This window comes from Prunus dulcis, chromosome 4 (assembly GCF_902201215.1).
Source record: "Prunus dulcis chromosome 4, ALMONDv2, whole genome shotgun sequence".
NCBI lineage: Eukaryota > Viridiplantae > Streptophyta > Magnoliopsida > Rosales > Rosaceae > Prunus > Prunus dulcis.
The window spans coordinates 6,729,910-6,753,131 of NC_047653.1; the positions used below are offsets into that span (position 1 = coordinate 6,729,910).

Here is a 23,222-nt window from a genome sequence, read left to right on the forward strand (position 1 = left end):
AAAATTTAAATTCATCGATTAACAATTAATATGGTGGCAATCCTACGCCTGATGGACATAAACTTACACAACTTTTGTTCGGTTTTCTAATTTTTCGTCTACATAGATGTTCGATCTTCTGAGTATTGGGATCCCTAAGGATTTCCTTTTTATTTGATAAAGGGGGAGGGAGAAAGAAATTCAGATTGAGATCAGAGCACATCAAAGTAAATGACAAAAACAGAGACTAAACATCTTTCACATTTTCAGAAATTACACTTGTTTTTCCTATATAGAGGATATTAGTTGTACAGTACTAAAGCTACCAGTGTAGGACTTTAGTATAAGTTGAAGCTAGAAATCTCAATTTTATAATAAATCTTGATGGCAGTATTGGCTGCAATATTATTAATATTCATCTACCTGGGAAACTTTAACTTTGTTGAACAAAGATTTAAAGGTCCCAAAAGTAGCTTTGGTTAAGTGTGAATATAATTTTAATTTCATGTCAAAGAAAAAGTATGGAAACAATAAGAGAGCTGCCATAGTTTCATTATTAAAGGTGAATTATTCTACCCAAACACATACAAAATTCTTTCATTCTGAACTCCGTAAGGAAAGAATGACTCACAAAATCTAAGAAGACAGGAAGAGGAAATAGTAAAACCAAATACTAATATGAAGCTCAAAAAAAGTCCATGAGTTTCTGCAGAACAGATCCCATCTGTGATTTTGAATTAAGCTGAACATGAGCTCCTATGTCTCTTAGGTTGTGACAATTTCAGCAAGAGAGGGCATGGAGCCACTGGACTTGAGCCTATGCCTGCAAGTAGGGCAAGAAGAGTGGTGGAGCAACCATTTGTCAATGCATGCAACATGAAACCAATGGTTGCATTTGGGCAGGACCCTTATCTTGTCCCCATCAGAAAAGTCCACCAAACAAATAGCACAACCGGAAGAAGAAGAAGAAGATGATGATGATGGAGAAGTGTTCAAATTGGCACTATAAGTTGTAGTGGGCAAAGCTACCATTTCCTCCTTCTTAAGCCCTGAATTAAGCCTGCGCGAAGCTACCCATTGGACAGGTTCGGTGAGGGCACGGTTGGCACACTGAAAAACACATTGTAACATGGAGTTGAGACCAAGAGCACATACAAAAGCACAGAAAATGGCTGCCAAGATGACCATAGAATTGAGATGGTTTGGGGGTTGGAGTTGATCATGATGAGGGTCTTGATCACAGAGTGTTCTGATTGATGTTGGACTAGGAATTGGAGGAATTGGAGGAATTGGAGGGGGTGTTTGAGCCATGGAGATAGAGATAAAGTGGTGGAGATAATTGAGAACTTTTGATAGTGTAGTGGTGGAGAAGATAGAGATGAGAATTAATTAGTGGAGAGGAGGGTTATACAATGCACATAGTTGATTTTCCATGCTGAAAGGGAGCTTGCATTTGAGGGAGACAAAAGCAAGTCGAGACTAAGGATGAGTTAATGGATGGAGGGTGTGCAGAGTAAAATATATAGAGGAATATTTCGGGATTATGCCATGTGTTGTTACAATTCATTTGTGTCATATCATGTGTAATTTCATCGATTACACATATTATGACACTAGAAATAGTAACATCACATAAAGTTGTTATTATCACACCTTAATTATTTTTTCCATGATATATGGGAAGAATGGTCCTCAAGTAATGGAAGGTGTGGAGAGTAAAATGATAGATGAGGAAAATGGTGGCATGTTTGGATATGCTTGCTTGGCAATCCACTGTCTTCTTTCTCTTTTGTTTATGCGCTTCAAAGATATGCCAAGGTATCTCTATATATCTCCCTGTGATCTATCTAAAGAAACCTGACCAATTCTTATTGGTTCTTTCTTTCTTTCCATCAATCAACTTGCACTAGACATCAAGGTTTTTTGAAAAAGTAAACCAACTCTACTAAGACCTTTCCTGTTTGTGAATCTTTTATCCTATTTCTTGATTGGAATTTCAATATTTCAAATGGGCTTCACTAAGGCTCTGGTCTCTTAGAAGGTTTATCTTTTCAGGGCCTGGCTAGTCCTGAAAATTCAATGGCATTAGAGCATTAGGTTGAGTCTTAGGTTGAGTCGGACTTGAAATAGAATGCTAGGCCCTGCCCATTTTGTAATAAGTTGTGCTAGCAATGGTTAACCACGTGTGCGGACCGCGATAACTGCCAATAAGTTATGAGTTCGATTATTATCAACAGTTTACAATTACTCACGATTCATCACAAGTAAACTCGTATTATATACAAACATTATCCAAATAAGCTCCGGGATTATTAAAATAGCACTCGCGTGCAAAGAGCATCATCAACCGCATGTATGTAAAAGCATATGCTTCAGTTGTTTTCTGATTCATGCCTAATCTTTGTTTCTTTTAGATAGTTTTGGACCTCCCAAAGTCCTTTTCCCAACTCCGACAACCTTCTTCCAACGTAGAGTGCCTGTCTTTTATTTGGTAGTATTCTAATTAGAGTAGTTGCCTTGGGCAATTCAACCAAGCTTTGACAATTCACTGGTCAAGGAGCTAAAATCCAAGAAAGGAACATCACAGTGACCACCAACATAAACTAATGCTAAAGAAATTAAAATAAAAACTTAACCACCTTAACGAGTATGAAATTTTATTACAAGCGATCTCGGTGTTATTCGTTGTAAAATCATTTATTATACGTTGTATATTATTTTGTCAAGTTTTCGAACTTACATTCTTCAACCATGTTATTTGGATAGTAGAGAAAGTTTGGTATTTCATTTCTTTCTTATAATCACATTCTCAGGCCAGTATCATAACAAGCAATAAATAAATAAATGCATCCAACTTCTCATCTGTTACATACATTTTGGGAAATCTACCTCCAACCATATATATGAATTAGGTCTACTGGTGAACAACCAGAGAAACCACACCATTTACCACCTTCTCACTCTCCACAACCACCACATTGTTTGACACATTTGTCACAGCATGAGCTGTGAACTTGTCCTCCCCTTTTGTATAAAATGAGTACTGGAAATTATTAATCCTGTTGGGAAACACCAAAACAGATGAAAAATCAGCCACCCATTTGGTCCCATTGCCCTCCACATTCAATCTCCCCACCGTTGATTTCAACCCCATCCCAACCACATTGTTCTGATCAATCACCACTTGATCAATATCCCCAAACTGCCCCTCTAGTTGGACTATTGGAACCTGTGAGCTCCCTGTAAACATGTTGTTCACAATATTTAGCCCAAAAACCTTGCCATTGACAGATTTTAAGACTATATTTGCATCACCTAAGAAGAACCCATTTGTCACATGAACTTGAACTGGGTCTTCCAAGACTATGGCATTGAAATCCAAGTAGCAATTATCCAATCTGGTTTGAGAGTTTCCTGCCAATTTTACCAAAATGCCTATGCCACCAAACCCTGTGGCCTTATTATAGCAATGTACCCCAGTGACCACGTTTGCCTGGCCCCTCAGCATAATACCAATAGCAGCCGAGAATATTACAACGTCAGTAATGGCATTGTCATTGCTGGCAAGGTCAATGGCAGTGCCTGTAAAATCCCTCTCACCTTTGTCTCCTCCAACCGTTGAGTGCTGCCCCAAGAAGGTGTTTGATATGAAGGTCTCGTGGCCTTTTTGGACTAAAATGCCTTCGGTTGTGAAGTGGAGGAAGAAGCAGTTGGTTATTCGAATTCGGGCCGAATCCACGACGAAAATGCCTCCTCCTCTGAAGCTTGAATCGAAGAGAATGTCTCTGAATGTGATGTCCTCATAGTAGATGCCTACATTATTATTGTTTTGGGCTTTGTCAAAGAAGAAGGCATTGCTGGCGATGGTGGCTTTTTGTTTGAGTTTTTGGGAACTTGGTGACCATAGTTCAATGAGATGGCGGTCCCCTGGAAATGTGGATGAGCCTCGTAGAGATCCTCCTTGTACCTAAATAATGAAAATTACAATAATTTAATTAATTAAAAATTATTGGGAAAAAGGAAAAGGTTAATTTGTCTATGAAAAAGTAATAGTAAAAAGTATTATGTACCATAAAATAAAATAAAGAAATGACTGTCTGACTCTGACATGAAAAGAAAGCTCTAAAAGTCGGTGCACAAACTACAAAATGGCGACGTGGCACAAACCCATTTCGTCAAAAGCTTATATTTTTTTTTCTTTATTTAGGGGTTAATTTCTATATATTTTATTTCTCAAAAGACAATTGTAATTTCCATTAGTAATTATAAATATTTCATTTTTTGACCTTTGACACGGTTTAGTTTTGACGGCCAAAGACTGTAAATATATATTATAATTTTTATATCTAAATTTATTGGCCGTATCCGAGAGAGAGTTGATTCTTACTGTTGTCCAACAACACCATGACGCAGACAATGAGGGAGAGAGAGGAGAGAGAGAGAGAGAGAGACTGACCACAACATTGCCAGCACCTGATGGGAACCTTAGAGGTTGGCTGATTTTGTAATTTCCACCTTGAAGATCAATAACAACGCCTCCCAGGTCAGTGATTCCAGGCAGCAATTCAAGCCCGGATTTCAGTTGAAAAGCCTCCTCCACCGCTTTGAGTAGGGCAGCTGTGCTGTCCTCTGCTCCAGTCGGATCTGCCCCGTACCCGATTGGGTAAAACACCCTCCCATTCTAATTAACAATACATAACACCACACATTAAGTAACTAATTAAACTTAATTTTAAAACCAAGTTAAATAAATAAATAAAACAAGTGAAATGAACAATATCTATATATATCTCATACCCTTGTGACATTTGAAGCTTGAGCCAGTGAAAAGGGCAGCTTGGAATGATTGAATGCTGACAGCATTTGTTGCCTGTAAGAAGAACATTTAGCTTCTTCTACCAAGAAGAAGAAGAAGAAGAAACACAATGCTGCTGATGGGATGGGCCTCATGCTCTTTCAACTGCACAATACAGAGAGAGCTGCTGTATATGCTGCTCTCCCCTGTTTCTTTGGCCTCCTTTCACACAGAGAGAGAGAGAGAGAGAGAATATAAAATTTGGTTGGGGGTGTTTTGGGGTCTTGATATTTATATAGTTTTGAGCCTAACAAAAGAATTATACAAAAAATAAAAGGTATATTTTAGAAAAAAGAATAAGGGGAAAAGAAGAAAGGAAAGGAACAAAATTTCGGTCTCCCTTTCGGTTATTAGTTTTATGGTTGTTAATTATCTGTCGTCGAATTTATTTATTATATAATATTGTTGTTGTCGTTCAAATTTATGTTGTGTTATTATTACTATTATCACCATTTGTTTGGTTGGTTAAATTGCTAGCAACCTTTGAAAGCAAGAAATATGATGGAACTTTCATTAACCAAAAAATATCAATAAATGATACTTTATTATCAATGGATGAATGGAAGAAAGAAGAGAAGTTAGGAATTTAAAATGGAGAATTACCCAGTAAATAAAGGTCTAGCACATGGTAGCACCACCGTGGAAAAGTGAATTCACATAGAAAACAATCTTAAGGCAACTCAATATATGAAAAGAGACAAACTAATAACCCTGCCCTGGAAAAGTGAATTCACATAGAAGACAATCTTAAGGCAACTCCCATTTAACCTCCTTATAGAGAATGACAAAAAAAAACTATAAATGTCTATTTTCCGAATGTAAAATCTGTATATTTCATCAGATTTAGTACTAGTAAAACAAAACATATTTCATCAAATCTAGAAAGTTTAATTACAGTTTTATAATTGAGATTTCATAAATTTGAAGTGTCTTTTGATGAATTCTTCTATCCAAATGATACATTATAGTGTAATTAGAATGTTTATTTGGCGTTGCAACAACTCAAAATCCAACCAATCTAGTTACTGTTTCATAGGGTGTTCGAAGGGAAGGTTAATTAAGTTCTTTAACAATTTCTTCTTTGGGTTACATCGGAGGAAATCAAACCTTAAACCTATTACAATCCTAACATCCCACTCTCCCTCACAAATTTATTGTATATTATAATTTGAATATTTTCTAAATCGTTTGAAAATCTAAATCCTTTTATTTCTTAATCCTTATATTCCACAATCTTAAAGCACATATGCAGACAGCCATGCTTAGCTTTTTAGGAAAGTGATGATCAGAATCCTTTAGAAAACCTTTGGTTGAGTTTTGCTTTTCCCTTCTTTCTCGTTTTTTTTTTTTCCTGCAAACGAAGCATGCACTAAAGAGACTTCTTTTACAGTTTTGTTCCACAGAAAAACATACAAAAAGTTAGATTGGATTTAATTACAACAATTATGGAGGTGGTTGAGACTTGAAATACGTCTATATCTTTGCTGCTACCTCTTGCAGTCTTGGGCATGGAGGATCTGGTTGTGACGTACTAACTCACATTAATGGAATTATGACTTCCACGTCTCCTTCAAAACTTGTTATGATAAAAAGTTGTGTGTTAGAATGATCTCAATAAGTAATATTCTTATTCTTCTTATAACAAAATTTGACATATTAATTTATGTCTGCTAAATTGACAAATATGACCATTGATTAGGTCTTTTAGTATATGTATATAAATTTTATGAAAATTCGATGGGACGAGAGTGGATTTATTAAAAGGTTAAAGAAGTACCCTCATTTTATTTAGTATATAATACTCTTTTTTTAATTTTTTATAAAAGGCAATTGAAGTTTATTAGATCAAGGATAAAAAGAGTACAAAGAAAAAATTGTAAATGGAGTCATTCTAATAGGAGTACGGATGCAGAGCCACTCCTAGACCTGGAGTGGCCCTGACCCCCCCATATTTTTTAAGAAAAATTAGGTTTTAGACATAATTAACTTTATTAATTAGTTTGTAAGATATTGGATATTTTGATTTCAGTTTTAGTACCTAAGAAAAAACTACTATTTTGGATTAGCCCAAAGAGAGGCCCAGATTCGTTGGGCCAGGTAAAAAATAATAACTGATAAGACAATTCTACCCTTAAATAAACTGTATTTGACAGTTAAGCACAATGACACATGTAGTAATTTTAGGGTTGTTGGATGTCCTTTTGGTAAAATTAGGTAGCTTTGGTTTTATATCAATTAAGCAAAATTAATTATCTTTCTTCCAAATTAGTTAAGTTTTTTATGGGTTAAAACTAAAGAGCCCTATTTTTTATCACTTCTTTATTATATTAAATATGATATATAGAATTTGTAATAAACAATTTATAATTTAAGTTAAAATTTCCTCTAAAACAAATTAGACATGACTCAATCAGAAATATTTAGCTCTAAACATGTAAATATTGAATACTTAGGTGTTTTATATACTTGTATTTTCTACTTCGGCCCTCCCATTTTTACAATTCTAGCTCCGCCCCTGAGTACGGTGGACATGTGCAAAATTTTCCTCAGGGACATAAGTCAACCAAAAAGTTGAAACAATCTGAATCACTCGAATCAAATCATTACAGTCCAACTCGGTATTAAGTTGTTTGATCTTTTTTATTGATCAAAACTAAAAAAACCGAGCATTATAATTAATTCATCACAACACAAACTATGTGCATCCGTTAATCCGGAGTCTTCCCTTTGAAAAATTAATTCATCACAACTATGAATTCGTTAATTCAGAGTCTTTGGAGTATTATATATGTAGAAACACCATATACTCTTCCTATATATTTATGTATGTATATTATGGATTGAGGATAGTTTAATGTTATAGCTTATACACATGCGATTTTCATAGCAACAAGCTATATATTCAATTTGTTGGCGGACATCATATCATATCATGAAGATCACTGAAATCCTTAATTAGCATAAATATATATATATTTGGCATTATTACAATTATCTGCTCTAATCATTTTTTCAAATTATATAATTGGCCTTAATTAGCCATAACACTATATATATATCATATTTGTGAAGTCAATTATACATGTGTGGGTAGCGCTAGCGCATGTGGGTATTTCCTTAGAATTAATTAATCACAACTCAATTATATATGTTTGTGTGGCGCAGGTGGCTATTCACTTAGAATTAATTAATCACAACACAAACTATGTGCACCCCTAATCCATAGTCTGCCATTTGAAGAATTAATCATTAACTGGGTCTGCTGTTGGTTGAGGTGTCAATAGATCGGATTTTGATTCGAATTAGATGTAATTAATAGGAGATAGATCTAGTGGCATAATTCAATAATTCGATTATGTTTCGAATTGGTTAACCTATTAAGTTAATAGGAAAAATCTGAAATTGGCCTAATCCAATTAGATAATGATCCGATCTGATTGATATAATATGTATTTTATTTTTACTTACATTATACTTGAATAGATGAAGCCCTAAGTACAAAGTAGGAAGTTACCTCTGCTTTCATGGAAGGCCACAGAGAATGAACCAAATTTAGAAACATTTCTGCTATCCCAAGGAGGGGCAAACTTATCGTTGATTTCCATTTGATCGACCTTTGCATTGTCGTTGTCGTTCATCGGCTTCGACTTGTCTTCCTACTGCTCAATGACATCGTTCTCGTTCTTGTCCATGGTCTCTGTTGTTTTTTTTTCGAGTTTTGAAACCCTGGCTATGAAACCACACGGCAAAATCAGAAAACCGTTCCACATACAGAATTGGCGCAGACTTTCCCATTTTTGTTCTGGGGGTAAAATGGGCATTAAAAAAAGTCAAATTATCCACCGTCCGTTGAGCTCTTCCACCTTACTCCATGTGGATGGAGATTCAAAACCCCCAAACACCTAAAAAAAAAAGTCAAATTATCTAGTAGGCTGACTCAGTATCACCAAAATAATGAAATTTTTTAATGTGTAATAATACGCATGAGCTTAAAACTGAGGAAAAAAGCACCTATGTTAAATTAATAATATGGTAATACAATCACGTGATATAGTTTGTACATGTATTATAATATAGGTGGACAATAAAGTTAATATATTTTTGACTTATATATTATTTTAATTTTGTTAAACCTTCGATTATGGTATTTTTATATTATTCCATGTACGGATTGTGCAGAATGGTGCATCCTTTTTATATTATCCATCCCTACATGTATGTGCGTTGGTGCATCCTTTTTTACGTTGTTCAACCTATTATGAATAGGTAGAATTAAGGAGTTAGACTAGTTTGCAAAAGCTTAAATCTGAACCGAAATCAAACTATTGCAGTCCAATTCGGTATTAAACCATTTAATTTTTTTGTTTTAAAATTATTAATCGAAACCAGAAAAAACGGACCATTATGATTTGGATCGATCAATTTGATCGATTCCGCTGAATTGATGCGCAAATAGAATGGTCTTTAGTGTTGGTGAATCTTGAATACCCAATTATTTCCATTGGTGGATTCATCGAAGCATACATAATGTACAATCATTCAATGAGACGTGACAAATCATACTTTCATTCAATGTTCTTATAATCAAACATAAACTTCATTAGATGAGTACAATTAAAGACATCGAAAATACTAATTTCCACAGCGCAACAAACTAACATGTTAAAAATAAACTACCGTTCAGTGTTGATAATACAGACAATAACAATACTAACGAAGAAGTCTCCCTAATATTTGCAACGTCACCATAGTACAGTTCTGTTTTGATAAGTACTTTATATATAATAATTCAGAAACGCCAAGCCACAACACCATCAATCACTGGATTCATCATAAACTTCTTGAACTGAAATGCAGGATGAACTCTATGGACAATGCAGTCTGTCACAATCTTCCTGGCTAACCTCATTCCTTCGATCGGAGCCGGAGCAGCAATAGAACAGCTCAGCTGGCAAACAGATTTCATAACCATGTAACAAATATAATGATGTATCTATCTATTCTGTTATTATTCTATTGAGTGCAAGATCAGTGAAACATGATTTAGATCACTTTATGCACCTCTAGAGGAGAGCCGATGAGACGTTTCCGCAGTTTTTCGTATTGCTCCTGCACACAATACTAGAGATTAGTTTAGTCGGGGAGATGAGGTTTTTGCATCTCTCCAACAAAATGCTCGGGCACAGGCACAGCACCCAGAGATGATAAAGGAGGAGGGGGAAGGAAATAGGATCGTGTCACCTTATTGATGCCAAATTTTGTGCAAAGCCCAATAGGTCCATGTCTAATATAAGAGAGTTGAAATTTTTTTGGCATTGAGCACGCTACCTTAATATCGGAAATTTTATAAACTTCGCAAAATAGTTTACTCATAATGGAAATTTTCATGTAAGGTGAAAAAAATTTGGCATTGAGCACGCACCTTTTTTTTTTTTAATAATGAAAATTGAGCATGCCTTTTTATGTTGTCTTTATACTTTAACGAGGTAATTTTTTTAGTGAAAACATGCAGAGACATGGCTGCTGCTGCCTTTGAATTCCAAACCACACTTAGATATTAGCTATAAATTGTAATGAATAGAGGTGGACGGAAAAAAATCAAGCTGGGGAGATAAAGTAGTTGAATTCAAAGAGACGGGCCTGTCGACCGATATTGTTACCAACTCAATCACCTACAAAGTCCAGTAAGTGTGGGATTTTATCACAAAATGTCTCGATTTTATTAGGAGTGGAACCACTTTTATAAGTTGTGATTTATTTGGTGAACTTTCCGATGTGGTACTTATATTCTTCAACAAAAGTTGGGTATGGAATACAATCATACCAAAATTGGAGAAAGCAAATGGCTAAACATTGTCAACCCTGCCATCAAATTTTAATTACATAATGCCACGTTCTTGAAAGGCTAGGTTAAGGTTAGTTTGGGAGAAGATCTGAGTTCCTGTAGACAATATGGGCAGTAAATATGGTACAAATATCAACTCTCATTTCAGAAACACAATGCCCCAACACCATCTATCACTTGATTCATCCTTTTAATCTTCCTAATCTGAGTTGCAGGATGAACTCTATGGACAATGCAATCTGTCATAAACTTCTTGGCTAACTTTATTCCTTCGTTCGAACCATGGCAGCAATAAAGTAGTCTTCCTATTCATTTACAAGTTAAATTAAGAATCATTAAAAATTCACAATATTCTAACTTCACATATAGAGTGTGAAGACCAGAAGAACAAATATGCCATCAAATCATAGAGGAATGAATAGTAACACCTACGTGGAGACAAAGATCACAGCCTGTCAATCGTGAAAGTTCCGGCATCTCAATTATAGTGTCAAAAATTAGATGAACAGGTAGCAACAGATTGCATAACCATGTTCCTAACATAATGATTTATCTCTTTATTTATTCTGTTGTTATTCTTCTGAGTGGAAAGATCAGTGAAACAGGATTTAGATCACTTCATGCACCTGTAGAGGGGAGCCGAGGAGAAGTTTCCGCCGTTTTTCGTATTGCTCCTGCACGCAATACCAGAGATTAGAGAAGGCCTGAAAGATGAGTGTTTGCATATCTCTAACCACTAATGCTCTTGCATAACACCCAGAGGCTCATGTATCAATCCACTAATGCTCTAACCACTAATTCTTGATCCCAAATTGTGAGCAAAGCCCATTAGCTCGATTCCCAATCATCAGGATCTGTGGATACGCCTTCAGTGTTCTTGCTGCCTGAATTCAAAATGATGTGCACCTCAAATACTAAAACAAATAGCTCACAAAAGAAAAGAAAAAAAACAGTTCCATGGAAAAAGAAATACTTGGAGTTTTCAAGTAAAAGAGAAAATCAGCTCACATTTTTATATTTATTAAAGGTAATAATGTATGGACGTATGCATATGAGAAAATATATATATATATATATATATCTGTTATTCTCTCATCCAAGTGTCCTGGCTTTGTTACTGTGCACGACTAAGGCATTCCTATTTACAATAGCATACGCACGGAAATACCGTCCCAAATAGGAGAAAGTATGTGATTACCGTTCAACCTGCAACCATTCCGATTGAGATGTTGTTGCCTTAAAAGAGAAAAGGAATTGAATTGTAAGAACAAAAGTGAATAAGTTGTTTAACGAAAAAAATAAAAACAAATTAATTAAAGGATCTGTAAGACCTTATATGCAGGAATTTTTCCTATTTTCGCAATTGCAGAGGAGGAAGTTACCTCTGTTTTCAGGGACAGAGTTCCCCTCCCTATAAACATGATTAGGCCTAATCCTTCCAATTTGAGTCATTAGCCCCTTGCAGTTGCTAACCAAACCAGCTTGTCCATCTCAGTATTATGCATAAGCTTCACAACAGTTGCTTAGCTATTTTTTCATAATAGGTAAAAGGTATGCTTGGTACACCGTATTAGACATTGGATATGAGTAAATAGTCAATATCAATTGTTTGGTGTCAACTTGTATTATTTAATTATCTGACTATATTAAACGGATTGGGCTTTTAATACTCTCCTTACCTGATTAACTAATACAACTCACATACCTCGGTTTAAATAATACACGGCGGAGCTAGAATTGTAAAGTTTTTTTGGGGAAATAGAAAATACAAGTATATAAAAAGTATTCAATAATTCCATGTTTAGAGCTAAATATTTCTAATTGAGTCATATCTAATTTGTTTTAGAGGAAATCTTAACTTAAATTTTAAGTTATTTATTACAAATTATATATGTTATATATAATATAATAGAGGAAAAATAAAAATATAAGGGAGCCAAGGCCACTCCAGGCCTAGGAGTGCCTCCTTCACGTAGGGAAAAAGAAAACATGCTTTCTGAAAATCATATGCTCTTTTCATCTTCTTCTTCCTAGAGTTCTTCTTCACTCTCTTCTCCACAAGTCACTTTTCCGGTTATCCATCTCTCTCTTGTTTACCCAATGGTTAGAGTTGGTTAGAGCTATTAGAATTGTTAGGAGGTTGGTTTGCTTAGCTGTCAGCTGTTAGCATGGTTATTTACTCATTAAGCAAAGAGACTAAGTAGATGTACATATATATATATATATACTGTACTGTGCAACGATTCAGTAAGAAATACATCATTCAGTTTTCTCATATGCTCTTAGAAACTTCTAGTAAACTCTTTTCTTCTCTGTCTCTACTACCATGGTTAGCATGGTATCAGAGCCCTTCGTGGTTCTGCGGGCCTGATCTTTTGCTTCCGCTACCCTATTCTTCCCTCTGATTTCTGCACCTATTGTACCGTCCGTGATTTTGCCATTCTTTCACCTTTGTTGATTATGCAATTCGATTCTGTCTTCATTTTCTTCGAGTTTGCAATTTTCTTCACCCTCTCGCTTCTGCAATTTCTTTGTTTTTTCTTCGTGTCTGACCTAAAATCCTGTAATTTCTTCGGTTTCTTCGTTTCTGCAATTTCTTCAATTTTTCGATCTGCGATTTCTGTGCTTCCTCTCTCTCCTGTTTTCATGGCGACTTCACATCTTAAGATTGACGGTATTCTCGATCTTATCAAGATCCGGTTGAAAGATGATAACTTCTTGAAGTGGCGATATCAACTTGAGTCTGTTTTGGACGACTACGATCTCTTTGGCCATTTTGATGGCTCGAACATTGCTCCTTTGAAAATTCGCAATTTTGGATGAGGAAGGTGTCACCTCTGAACTCACTGCAGCCTACAAGGACTGGGTGCAGGTTGACAAAGCACTTCTTAGCTTGTTGATCGTTGATCGCCACGCTTTCTGATGATGCGCTCGAATATGTCATCGGTTGCAAGACGGCGCATTATGCATGGATGAATTCGACGGATCGATATGCCACAGTCTCTTGTGCTCGTATCAATCATCTCAAAACCGAGCTTTAGACTGCACAGAAAGGCTCTGACTCAATTGAGAAGTCCTTGCTTCGCCTCAAGCACATCCGCGATCACCTCGCTATAGCTAGTGTTTCGGTGTCCGACGATGATATGATGATTGCAGCCTTGAATGGCCTTCCTTTTGAGTATGATATGATTACCACAATCCTGGTTGCTCGTGACACTTCGCTTTCCTTTAAAGACTTTCGCAATCAATTGCTTGCGGCTGAACAAGCTGCAGAGGCACCTGTGCTTTCTTCTCATGCGCCTATGGTTAGCATGATAAGTCAATCCTCTCCTTCTATTTCCTTCCATGCCTTCTCTGGTTCTGGTCATGGTGATGGTCTCCTTCCAATTCCTCCAACTCCTCCAATGCCTCCTACTGCCTATATGAGTTCGCAGCATTTTGGTCGATCTTCTTCTCATGCTCCTGGTGGCCGAGGCAAATTCTCTGGCTCTAGACCTTTTGGTCGTGGTTTTCAAGGCAGGTTTCAAGGTCCTCCTAAGTTTGGTGGTGGTGTTGTTCTTGAGTGTCAGATCTACAGCAAGTGAGGTCACACCGCAGTCAATTGCTATTTTCACAATTTGAATACCAATTCTCACGGGTCCTCTTCCACAATTGAATGTCATATTTGTGGTAAAAAGGGCCATGGGGCTCTAGATTGTTACTATCGCTCCAACTATGTTTATCAAGGTTCTCCACCACCTGCCTTCCTCACTGCCATGGCTGCTCAGGCTTCTTTCCTCCTGATGCTGTCTGGATTGCAGATAGCTGGGCAAGTCATCACATGGTGCCTCATATGACAACCATGGACTCTGCTTCCCCTTGCACCTCTTTCGATCAAGTCAGAGTAGGAAATTGGGAAGGTTTGCGCATTGATCATATTGGCTCAGCTCGTATTCCCAATACAACTTCCTCTCTGTCTTTATCTTCTGTTTTTCATGTGCCTCAGCTTACGGCCAATCTTTTGTCTGTGTATCACTTGTGCTGGGATAATAATTGCCGTATGATTTTTGATCAATTTGGGTTTTCTATACAAGACAAAGTCACTAACAGGGTTCTGTTCCACGGCCAGAGTGACCGTGGCCTGTATCCCATCCCATGCTCTATCCCTTCTTCAACTCATGTAGATAATAGGCAGCCAAATATGGCTTTCCTTGGACAACAAATTCATTCCTCGTTGTGGCATAGGCGATTGGGTCATCCTACTAATGAGGTTGTTCAACTCATGCTTAGGAAAGCACAACTCCCAGTAGTTTCAGATTCCATATCTCAGATGTGTTCTTACTGCTTGAATGGTAAAATGCATCATTTACGTTTCTCTGCAAGGCATGATAAGGCACTTTTTCCTTTTTATAGGATTCATAGTGATGTATGGGGGCCTGCACATTGTAAATCAGTTGATGGTTATTGATATGTCGTCAGCTTCATTGATGAATATACTGGTTTTTTGTGGCTATATCCTCTTTGTGTCAAATCTGAGGTGTTCTCTCTGTTTCGCAAATTTTTTGCCTTTATTATCAATCACTTTCATGCCTCAGTAAAGTACTTTCAAAGTGATGGAGGGGGAGAATATATGAGTCATCAGTTTTAGGATTTTTTTTATCTACTCATGGCATTGTTCATCAAGTCTCATGCCCTTAAACACCTCAGCAAAATGGACTTGCTAAAAGAAAAAATAGGCATTTTGTAGAGACTGCCATTACTCTCTTGACTGAAGCTTCTATGCCTGACAAATTTTGGTTTCATGTAATGGCACATTCAGCTTATCTCATTAATCAGATGCCTAGTAAGGTTCTTGCCAATAAATCTCCTTATTTTCGGCTTATGCAAAAATTACCTGATATCAGATATTTGCGTGTGTTTGGGACTGCTGTTTATCCGTGCTTAAGAGAGACCAATTCTCATAAATTGCAACCTAGTACTGCTGCTTGTGTGTTCATGGGATATCTTATGGGCTATAAGGGTGTTTTGTGCTATAATTGTTCTACTCATAGATTTGTCATCTCTCGCCATGTCATCCATGATGAGTCTGTTTATCCCTTCAAGCATCCCAGCACTTTACACTCCAATATTATGTCCTCTGTGTCTCCATCCCTTTCCATTAATCTACCTTCCACTCTTGTCCTTTCATCTGAGAATCTTGTTTCCCATGCCTATCATCCCTCCTCCTCTCCCTGTCATAGCGAGTTTTCTCCTGCTGCACCATCACATCTCGTTCCTCCAGATGCATCTTCTTCTTCGGTTCAGACTCTGGCGGATTCTTTTCCAGTTTCGTCAGATGAGCATATGCCTCCTATTGATCATGTCAATTCTGGTTCTTCTTCTAGTCTCTCTTCTTCTCGGAAAATACATCCAATGACTACCAGGTCCAAATCTGGTCTGTGTCAACAGAAGTCTTTCGAGGATTATCAGTGCTTTACTTCTATGCATGATTCTACTACTCTTGATGAGCCTTCTACATTTCGTGTGGCTTCTTTCTCCCATGCCTAGATTAAGGCTATGGAGGAAGTGATTTCTGCCTTAACCATGCAGGGTACATGGTGTTTGGTACCTCGCCCTGCAAATACAAATATTGTTGGCTCTAAGTGGATTTACAAGATCAAAAGAAATTAGGATGGGATAGTTTCTCGCTATAAAGCTCGGCTAGTGGCACATGGGTTTAGTCAAGAGTCCGGCTTTGACTATAATGAAACTTTCAGTCCAGTGGTACGTCATACCACAGTTCGTCTTATTCTCAGTTTGGCTTATACTAATGGCTGGTCTTTGCGTCAGCTCGATGTCAAGAACGCCTTCTCCATGGCGATCTTGACGAAGAGGTTTACATGAAACAACTGCAGGGGTTTGAAGATTCTTCTCATCCTGACTATGTGTGTAAATTACAAATTTTTTTTATAAGGTTTGAAACAGGCTCCAAGGGCCTGGAATGCCAAGTTCACAGGCTACTTACCTTCTCTTGGTTTCAAAATGTCACATAGTGATCCAAGTCTATTTGTGAAGATTTCATATTCAGCTATTGTTGTATTGTTGCTCTATGTCGATGATATTATTCTCACAGGTTCAAACTCTCACGTTATTCAAGAGGTTATTACAACTCTTGGTTCAGTGTTTGATCTCAAGGACTTGGGTCCCTTTACCTTCTTTCTTGGCTTACAGATTTCATATAAGTCGAATGGTGATCTGTTTATCAGTCAACAGAAGTATGACAGTCAAGGCTGGGATGGAATCATGTCGGTCCTGCCCAACTCCCTTTAAACCTCACACACAGGTTCTTCCTACAAATGGTGAACCTTTAAAGGAACCATCAATATACCGCAGTATAGTGGGTGCTCTTCAGTACCTAACTTTTACAAGACCAGACCTTGCTTATTCTGTTAATACTGTCTGCCAATTTATGAACAATCCCACAGAGGTTCACTTTCAGTTGATTAAAAGGATTTTGCGCTACATTCAAGGGACTTTGCACTATGGTCTTACTTACTCTTCTTCTGTTCCAGTTTCTTTGTCTGCATATAGTGATGCAGATTGGGCTGGGGACATTACCACTCGACTATCAACCACAGGTTTTGTTGTCTTCTTGGGTTCCAATCCAATTTCATGGCAGTCTAAGAAGCAGGGGTCTATCTCCCGTAGCTCCACTGAAGCTGAATACCGTTCTCTTGCTAATGCCTCAGCAGAAATAGCTTGGATTCGTCAGATACTTGCAGATCTTCATGTCTTTCTCTCAGAACCTCCACTGTTGTTTTGTGATAACATGTCTGTGTTAGCTCTCAGCTCTAATCCCGTGTTCCATTCTCGTATCAAACATTTGGATGTCGACTTCCATTTTGTTCGAGAACGTGTACAATGCAAAGACTTCTTAGTTCAATACATTCCTACTGGTGATCGGGTTGCAGATATTCTTACTAAGGGGCTTCATAGTCCAATATTTGTTAAGCATTGTACCAATCTCAGTTTAGGCACCCTAACTGAGATTGAGGGGAGGTGTTTACCCAATGGTTAGAGTTGGTTAGAGCTGTTAGAATTGTTAGGAGGTTGGTTTGCTTAGTTGTCAGCTGTTAGCACAGTTATGTACTCATTAAGCAAAGAGACTAAGTAGATATATATATATATATATACTGTACTGTACAACGATTCAGTAAGAAATACATCATTCAGTTTTCTCATCTGCTCTTAGAAACTTCCAGTAAACTCTTTTCTTCCTCTGTCTCTACTACCATGGTTAGCATCTCTCTTCCTCACTCTCTCATCTGTAATTTGTCGGAGCCCCTCTGAATTAGTGATACCAGTTAGAGTTTCAGTCTGATACCTGTCAGATTTTATGCCATTTTGTTCGTCATGCATTTTTTGTCATGCGTGTCTGTGTTTCTTTATCATGAGAGTGATCAGATGATTATTCAGTGAAATGGGTTATTAACAATTCTTGAATTTTCTCTTTTTCAATTGGGTTTTATTTATGTTTGTGTGCTGTTGTTCTTATTTGCCTGAATCGAAAATGTCAATTCTGCGGAACCAGCAGCCATTGGCTGGTCGTACCGAGGAATTTATTTGGTGTTGAACGGAGGCCTCTGGAATTTAAAATCGAACTTCAGTTCCTCGCTGTGTATTTTACTCAAGAAAACTGACCATGAATCTAGTTGAGTTCTAATAATGGCATTGCAAAGTGCTTACTTAAAGTCAAACAAAGGTGGTTCCTACAGTAATTATATAAAAAAAATGACTATCTGGTTAGAACTACTATAATTTTGATAATCTTGAAAAGTCCAATCCGTTGTTATCTGACGTAACTTAGTACTATCCGGGACAGATAAATGTTATCCAAAAGAAATTAGTCAGTACAGTCCGACGTACCAAACAAGCCAATTTTTGTAGTGACATTGTTCACACAAAAACACATGTACATTAGAGACATTTTTTTTGGCCTAGGGTTCTTTAGATTGATCGCCATGGAACCGCATGCCAGAACATTTTCACCCACAAAGAAATTGGTGGAACAGAGCATATATGTGTGGAATTGGGACTTTGAAATTGAGCTAAATTAATGAGCCTAGCTACTTTTATTTCTTGCCATGTTCTATAAGCCTACATTGACCCCTAAGGCTATATAATATGTTACTCAGTTGTATTAAATTTATAATCGAAAGCATTACATTTCTATGAAGTCAACAAAGAAGATAACTTGCTAATGGGGTCTAATCTAGTGAGAAATAGCTTTAATTTTCATGATCATACTTCACCACTTATGCCTCTTCTTCACCATTGTCTCATGACAATATATGAAGAAGAGGTCGAATTGGGGCGGGATTACCATGACAAAAGTGAACAAGAGATGGAAGTGGTGGATGATGATCATGACATGAAGATAAACAAGGGCTGCATCCTCATGCCAATGATGACCATGATTGGCCTCTATATGATTTCATTAGCTACAACTGGAGTTGGGACTACAAGAACCGCTTGCACCACTTCGTCCCCACGTCTAGCAGTTCCTCTATCAATGTTTTTGATAAGAACAATGACTGAAAATGGAGTTGCTGGACTTGAGGACGAAGTGGCGGCAGCAGGGTAGTTCTAGCTGATGAACTGCATATAGAGGCCAATCATCATCATACTATCTCCAATCTCTAATATATTTGGCTTGCTTTGGATTTCTAATACTATAAACGATGATATTGGGTAGGTAGGATTTACCAACTCTAACCACAAGAATAATGACCGATGTTCAACTACCATGTTGTTTTTTTTTTTTTTGGTCGAAATGCTCAACTACCTTCAATAGCCAAGATTTAGCCACGCTTTCAAGTTTCAATTTCAAAACCTTGGACTTTTGATCATTGCTGTTCCTACTCCATGAAACCTCTGCCCAAATCTTGTCCTGATTCTATGTCATGTTTCTTAGACTATAAACAAATATCAGACCCAGAGTGTTTTACTTCCTCACCTTTTTTTTTTTTTTTTTTTTTTTTTTTCTCAAGGCACCCAATGACCCTCTAGATCGTTTCTGAATGATGTTCAAACACGGCATAGTTCAGGTCAATTAAGGTTGTTGACTTCTGTTAAAATGTGATTGTAAATTGAAATTGCAGTAATAGAGGAAGCCTCTCTTATAAGAATGTGCCCTTGAGACTGAGATTCCCAAAGTTGACCAACTGGTGATTTTCTAGTGCACAACTTTCAGCAAATCAACAAGACATTTGGGCTAAGTTTTGCAGATGTATTGTATTTGATTTATTGTACTTCCAACTACTATTACAAGTGTAAAACGTATTATGGTCCAATTTTGTCTATAATAATAATATTTTTGGCTAAAGTAGAGTGGTTGATCAAAAAGAAAATGTATCCATCTCCCGACCTATTCACAACTGTCCTGTCAATCTCGACACAAATTCAGGTCATGAGCTTCAGTTTGCCACTCCTTGATCCACTGTCACAAAAACAGAAGCAGGAACAGCCACATTCGACTCAATCACAACACGATTATTCGACACATTCCTCAGGGCATGGTTAGGGAACGCATTGCCGCCGGTGCTTAACGTGTACTGCACATGCTTAATAAAGTTAGGAAATAGAAGAACTGGGTTAAAGTCTATGGTCCAGGAGGTGCCATTGCCTTGCACAGACCTCCTTCCAACTGTGCTCTTTATGTTCATCCCCCTCGCATTGTTCCTGTCCACAACAATTTGTCCAATGTCCTTGAAAGGCCCCTTTGATTGGTCCAATTGAACAATTCCAACCCCTTTATTGGACCCACTAAACATGTTGTTAACAATATTGACCCCATTAGCAACTCCCTTCATTGATTTTAGCACAATGTAAGCATCACCAAGGAAGAAAGTGTTTGAGATATCAAGCTGCACTGGATCTTCAGCAACTATACCAGTGTAGTCCAAGTAAGAATTCACAATTCGGGTTTGCGTCAACCCGGGAAGTCTCAAATAAATTCCAGTGCCCCCAAATCCAGTGGCCTTGTTGTAGCAATGTACTCCAGAAAGTATGTTGGCTGGACCCGAAATCATTATACCTACAGAAGCAGAAAAAATCACCACATCTGTCACAGCATTATCATTGCCCATTAGGTTGATTGCCGTGCCTGAAAAGTTCCTTTCGCCATGATCACCACCGGCGGTGATGTGCTGGCCTAGGAAGGAATTTCGGATGTAGGTTTCATGTCCACTTTGGACTAAGATCCCATTGGTGGTGAAATGAGTTATGTAACAATTGTCTATGCTGGTCCTAAGTGAGTTTATGACTGAAATGCCCCCACCCCTGTAGTTAGAGTCTAACATGAGGTCCCTTAGGGTTATGTACTCATAGCTGTAGGATGAGGATGAAGAAAGCTGTGCAGAAATTGAGCTCTCATAAGTTTTTTCATTCTCGTTAGGTGATGATGAAGCAGATAAATCAATCAGGTACCCATTAGTTGGAAAATCATCCGAGGCTCGTAATGTTCCTCCATGTATCTGTTTCATCAAAATAAATAAATAAAACTCAAATGAAACATCAAATCACATAAACCTAATACATAATGAAAATTGAAAGTCATCATGTTGCCATGTATTTGATTAGCAATTTGAAAACACTTGTTAGACTATATGATCATTGGTGACTCCTTTGTTGTGCCAATGCCGAACCCGGTCTAGCCACGTGGGTGAGCCGTTGAATAACATGTGGCATAACCATGTGTACTAGAAATTATATGATAGATTATAATCAATAATATTCACGCCTACCAATTTACTAATCTTTGCTAGCACACTCCCAAGAAATTGGAAATTTTAAAATTTTATTGACTGGGGCATACCATAAGGTTTCCGACTCCAGCTGCAGGCAATCTGAGTGGTCTGCTGATGCGATAATAGCCACCTTCGAGACTGATCTGGGCACCTCCAAGATTGGCAATTCCGTCAATCAAGAACCCTTCAGTTGGTCCTCTAAATGCATCTGCTATTGCCTCAGCAAGTGCATCAGTGCTGTCTCTTTCCCCCGTTGGATCAGCACCGTACGATGTCACGTGATACACACGTGCACTATTTCTCCCCTGCATCACCATCATAACAACCACCATCATTTTCCAACAAAATAGACTAATCAAACATAAATAATTTCAAGAACAAAAACTACTCACACATTTTAACCAAGAACTAAAGAACCAAATTCAAGAACAAGATAATGATTTGTACACAAGGCCATTAATTACCGGTGGAGGATCAACATAGCTAGGAGAAGGAGAGGGCGAGACTGAAGGTGGTGGTGCAGCAGAAATTGAATCATGGCGGATAAGCGAGGCCTTGAACTCTTGCATTTTGCGCATATCGTCACGAAAACGACCTCCACCGGAGAAATGATGACCTCCACCAGAGTTTTCTGCATATGCATGAATTATGATGAAGCTGGCAAACCCCATGAGCATCGACCATGTTAGAGCCTTTCTTGGCATTGTTGACTCCATATCTGTTTTCCCCTGTTTTGCTCTGTTTCTCTCTGTTCTAGCTCTGTTAGAACAAGTTGTTGGGGGCAAAGTGCTAATGTGATGAGTTTATATTTGTGTGGGAGAAAGAGAAAGAGAGAGAGAAAGAGAGAAAAAGGTAGAGTAAAGGGACATGGAAAGAGAAGGGTCTAACTAAGATTTGCTAAGAAAATGGGAAGAAATGTTTTGTTATGGATCATACACAAGACACCACCCTCCTCCATGCCTGTTTTTTGGTCTATGTATTAATTGGTATTTATACTAATGATATGATGAGAGTTTAAATTAATTGCGTATTGTCTTTCTTCTTCTTCTTCTTCTTTTTTTGGGTGAAATTGAATACGTTTGGTTAATTTAATCTAATTTCTGTTCTCTAACAGAAAAGTAAGCAGTTACCAACTTCTTACTTTAGGGACCCATCAAGTTTGACATTGTGATGAAAGGTATTTTTAAAGAGCAAGGCAACCTGCTACCTGCAGGCTAAGCTTGTGGAGGATGAGGTCCAATATTGAGGTGTGGTTTGGTTGATCAATTTATTGGTCTGATTCTCCATCAACATTTTTAATCAATTCAATTTATATTGGGTTGAGAAAAGGTGCTTAAATAAACCAATTAGGGTTACAGTGGTTACATTTTTTTGGAAAGAATCATGTTTCTTTGGTGCGTAGTTTTAGAAGTAAGACGACAAAGAGTGCCTATTGCGCTCTCTCTCTCTCTCTCTCTCTCTCTCTCTCTCTCTACTTTTGGATATGAAAAGAAAGTCTATGTAATCTGCCATCTGCTTACAGATTGGACACAAGCAAAAAGTAAGAAATTTGAGGGCAAACTTTACTCATGTTAAGGTAAATTTGGGTTAAATTTGTTTAGTTTTTTTTACACTAAATATGTTTTTTCTTTATGAAAATAAAAGGGTTTGGTCAAATTCTATTAGATTGATGTAAGGTGCTAAGATATTAGATGTTATGGGATCACCCTGCGTTAGAGCCCTAGATTTCTTTTGGACACCTACTTCTAAAAAGTTGAATAGATTTGTAAGTTTGGGA

The 23,222-nt window shown here is 37.4% G+C and overlaps 3 protein-coding genes across 3 annotated transcripts; all 3 read right to left on the reverse strand.

Moving 5' to 3' along the window:
* Positions 1-636: 636 nt before the first annotated feature.
* LOC117624513 (RING-H2 finger protein ATL74-like) lies at positions 637-1,447 on the reverse strand. Its single transcript, XM_034355806.1, has one exon. It carries the CDS (start codon positions 1,288-1,290, stop codon positions 745-747), a length of 546 nt encoding a protein of 181 aa, XP_034211697.1. The 5' UTR covers positions 1,291-1,447; the 3' UTR covers positions 637-744.
* Positions 1,448-2,742: 1,295 nt separating this feature from the next.
* On the reverse strand, positions 2,743-5,024 carry LOC117625027 (polygalacturonase QRT3). The gene is given in 4 exon segments (XM_034356589.1): positions 2,743-2,913; positions 2,915-3,946; positions 4,436-4,660; positions 4,777-5,024. Coding segments are annotated over 4 exon segments (1,479 nt in total). The 5' UTR covers positions 4,930-5,024; the 3' UTR covers positions 2,743-2,844.
* A 14,881-nt stretch (positions 5,025-19,905) lies between these two features.
* On the reverse strand, positions 19,906-22,422 carry LOC117623967 (polygalacturonase QRT3). Its single transcript, XM_034355036.1, has 3 exons — positions 21,910-22,422; positions 21,514-21,750; positions 19,906-21,172 (listed from the first exon to the last, which is right to left on the reverse strand). The coding sequence occupies exons 1-3, from the start codon at positions 22,159-22,161 to the stop codon at positions 20,114-20,116; spliced, it is 1,548 nt and encodes a 515-aa protein (XP_034210927.1). The 5' UTR covers positions 22,162-22,422; the 3' UTR covers positions 19,906-20,113.
* Between the last annotated feature and the right edge of the window lie 800 nt (positions 22,423-23,222).

Excerpts from the sequence above, each read along its gene's own strand:
- LOC117624513 (XM_034355806.1), bottom strand. The coding sequence starts at position 1,290 with ATGGCTCAAACACCCCCTCCAATTCCTCCAATTCCTCCAATTCCTAGT.
- LOC117623967 (XM_034355036.1), bottom strand. The coding sequence starts at position 22,161 with ATGGAGTCAACAATGCCAAGAAAGGCTCTAACATGGTCGATGCTCATG. Across the intron at positions 21,751-21,909 it reads GCTATGTTGATCCTCCACCG|GGGAGAAATAGTGCACGTGT; the intron begins GTAATTAATGGC and ends ATGGTGATGCAG. Across the intron at positions 21,173-21,513 it reads CTGGAGTCGGAAACCTTATG|ATACATGGAGGAACATTACG; the intron begins GTATGCCCCAGT and ends TTGATGAAACAG.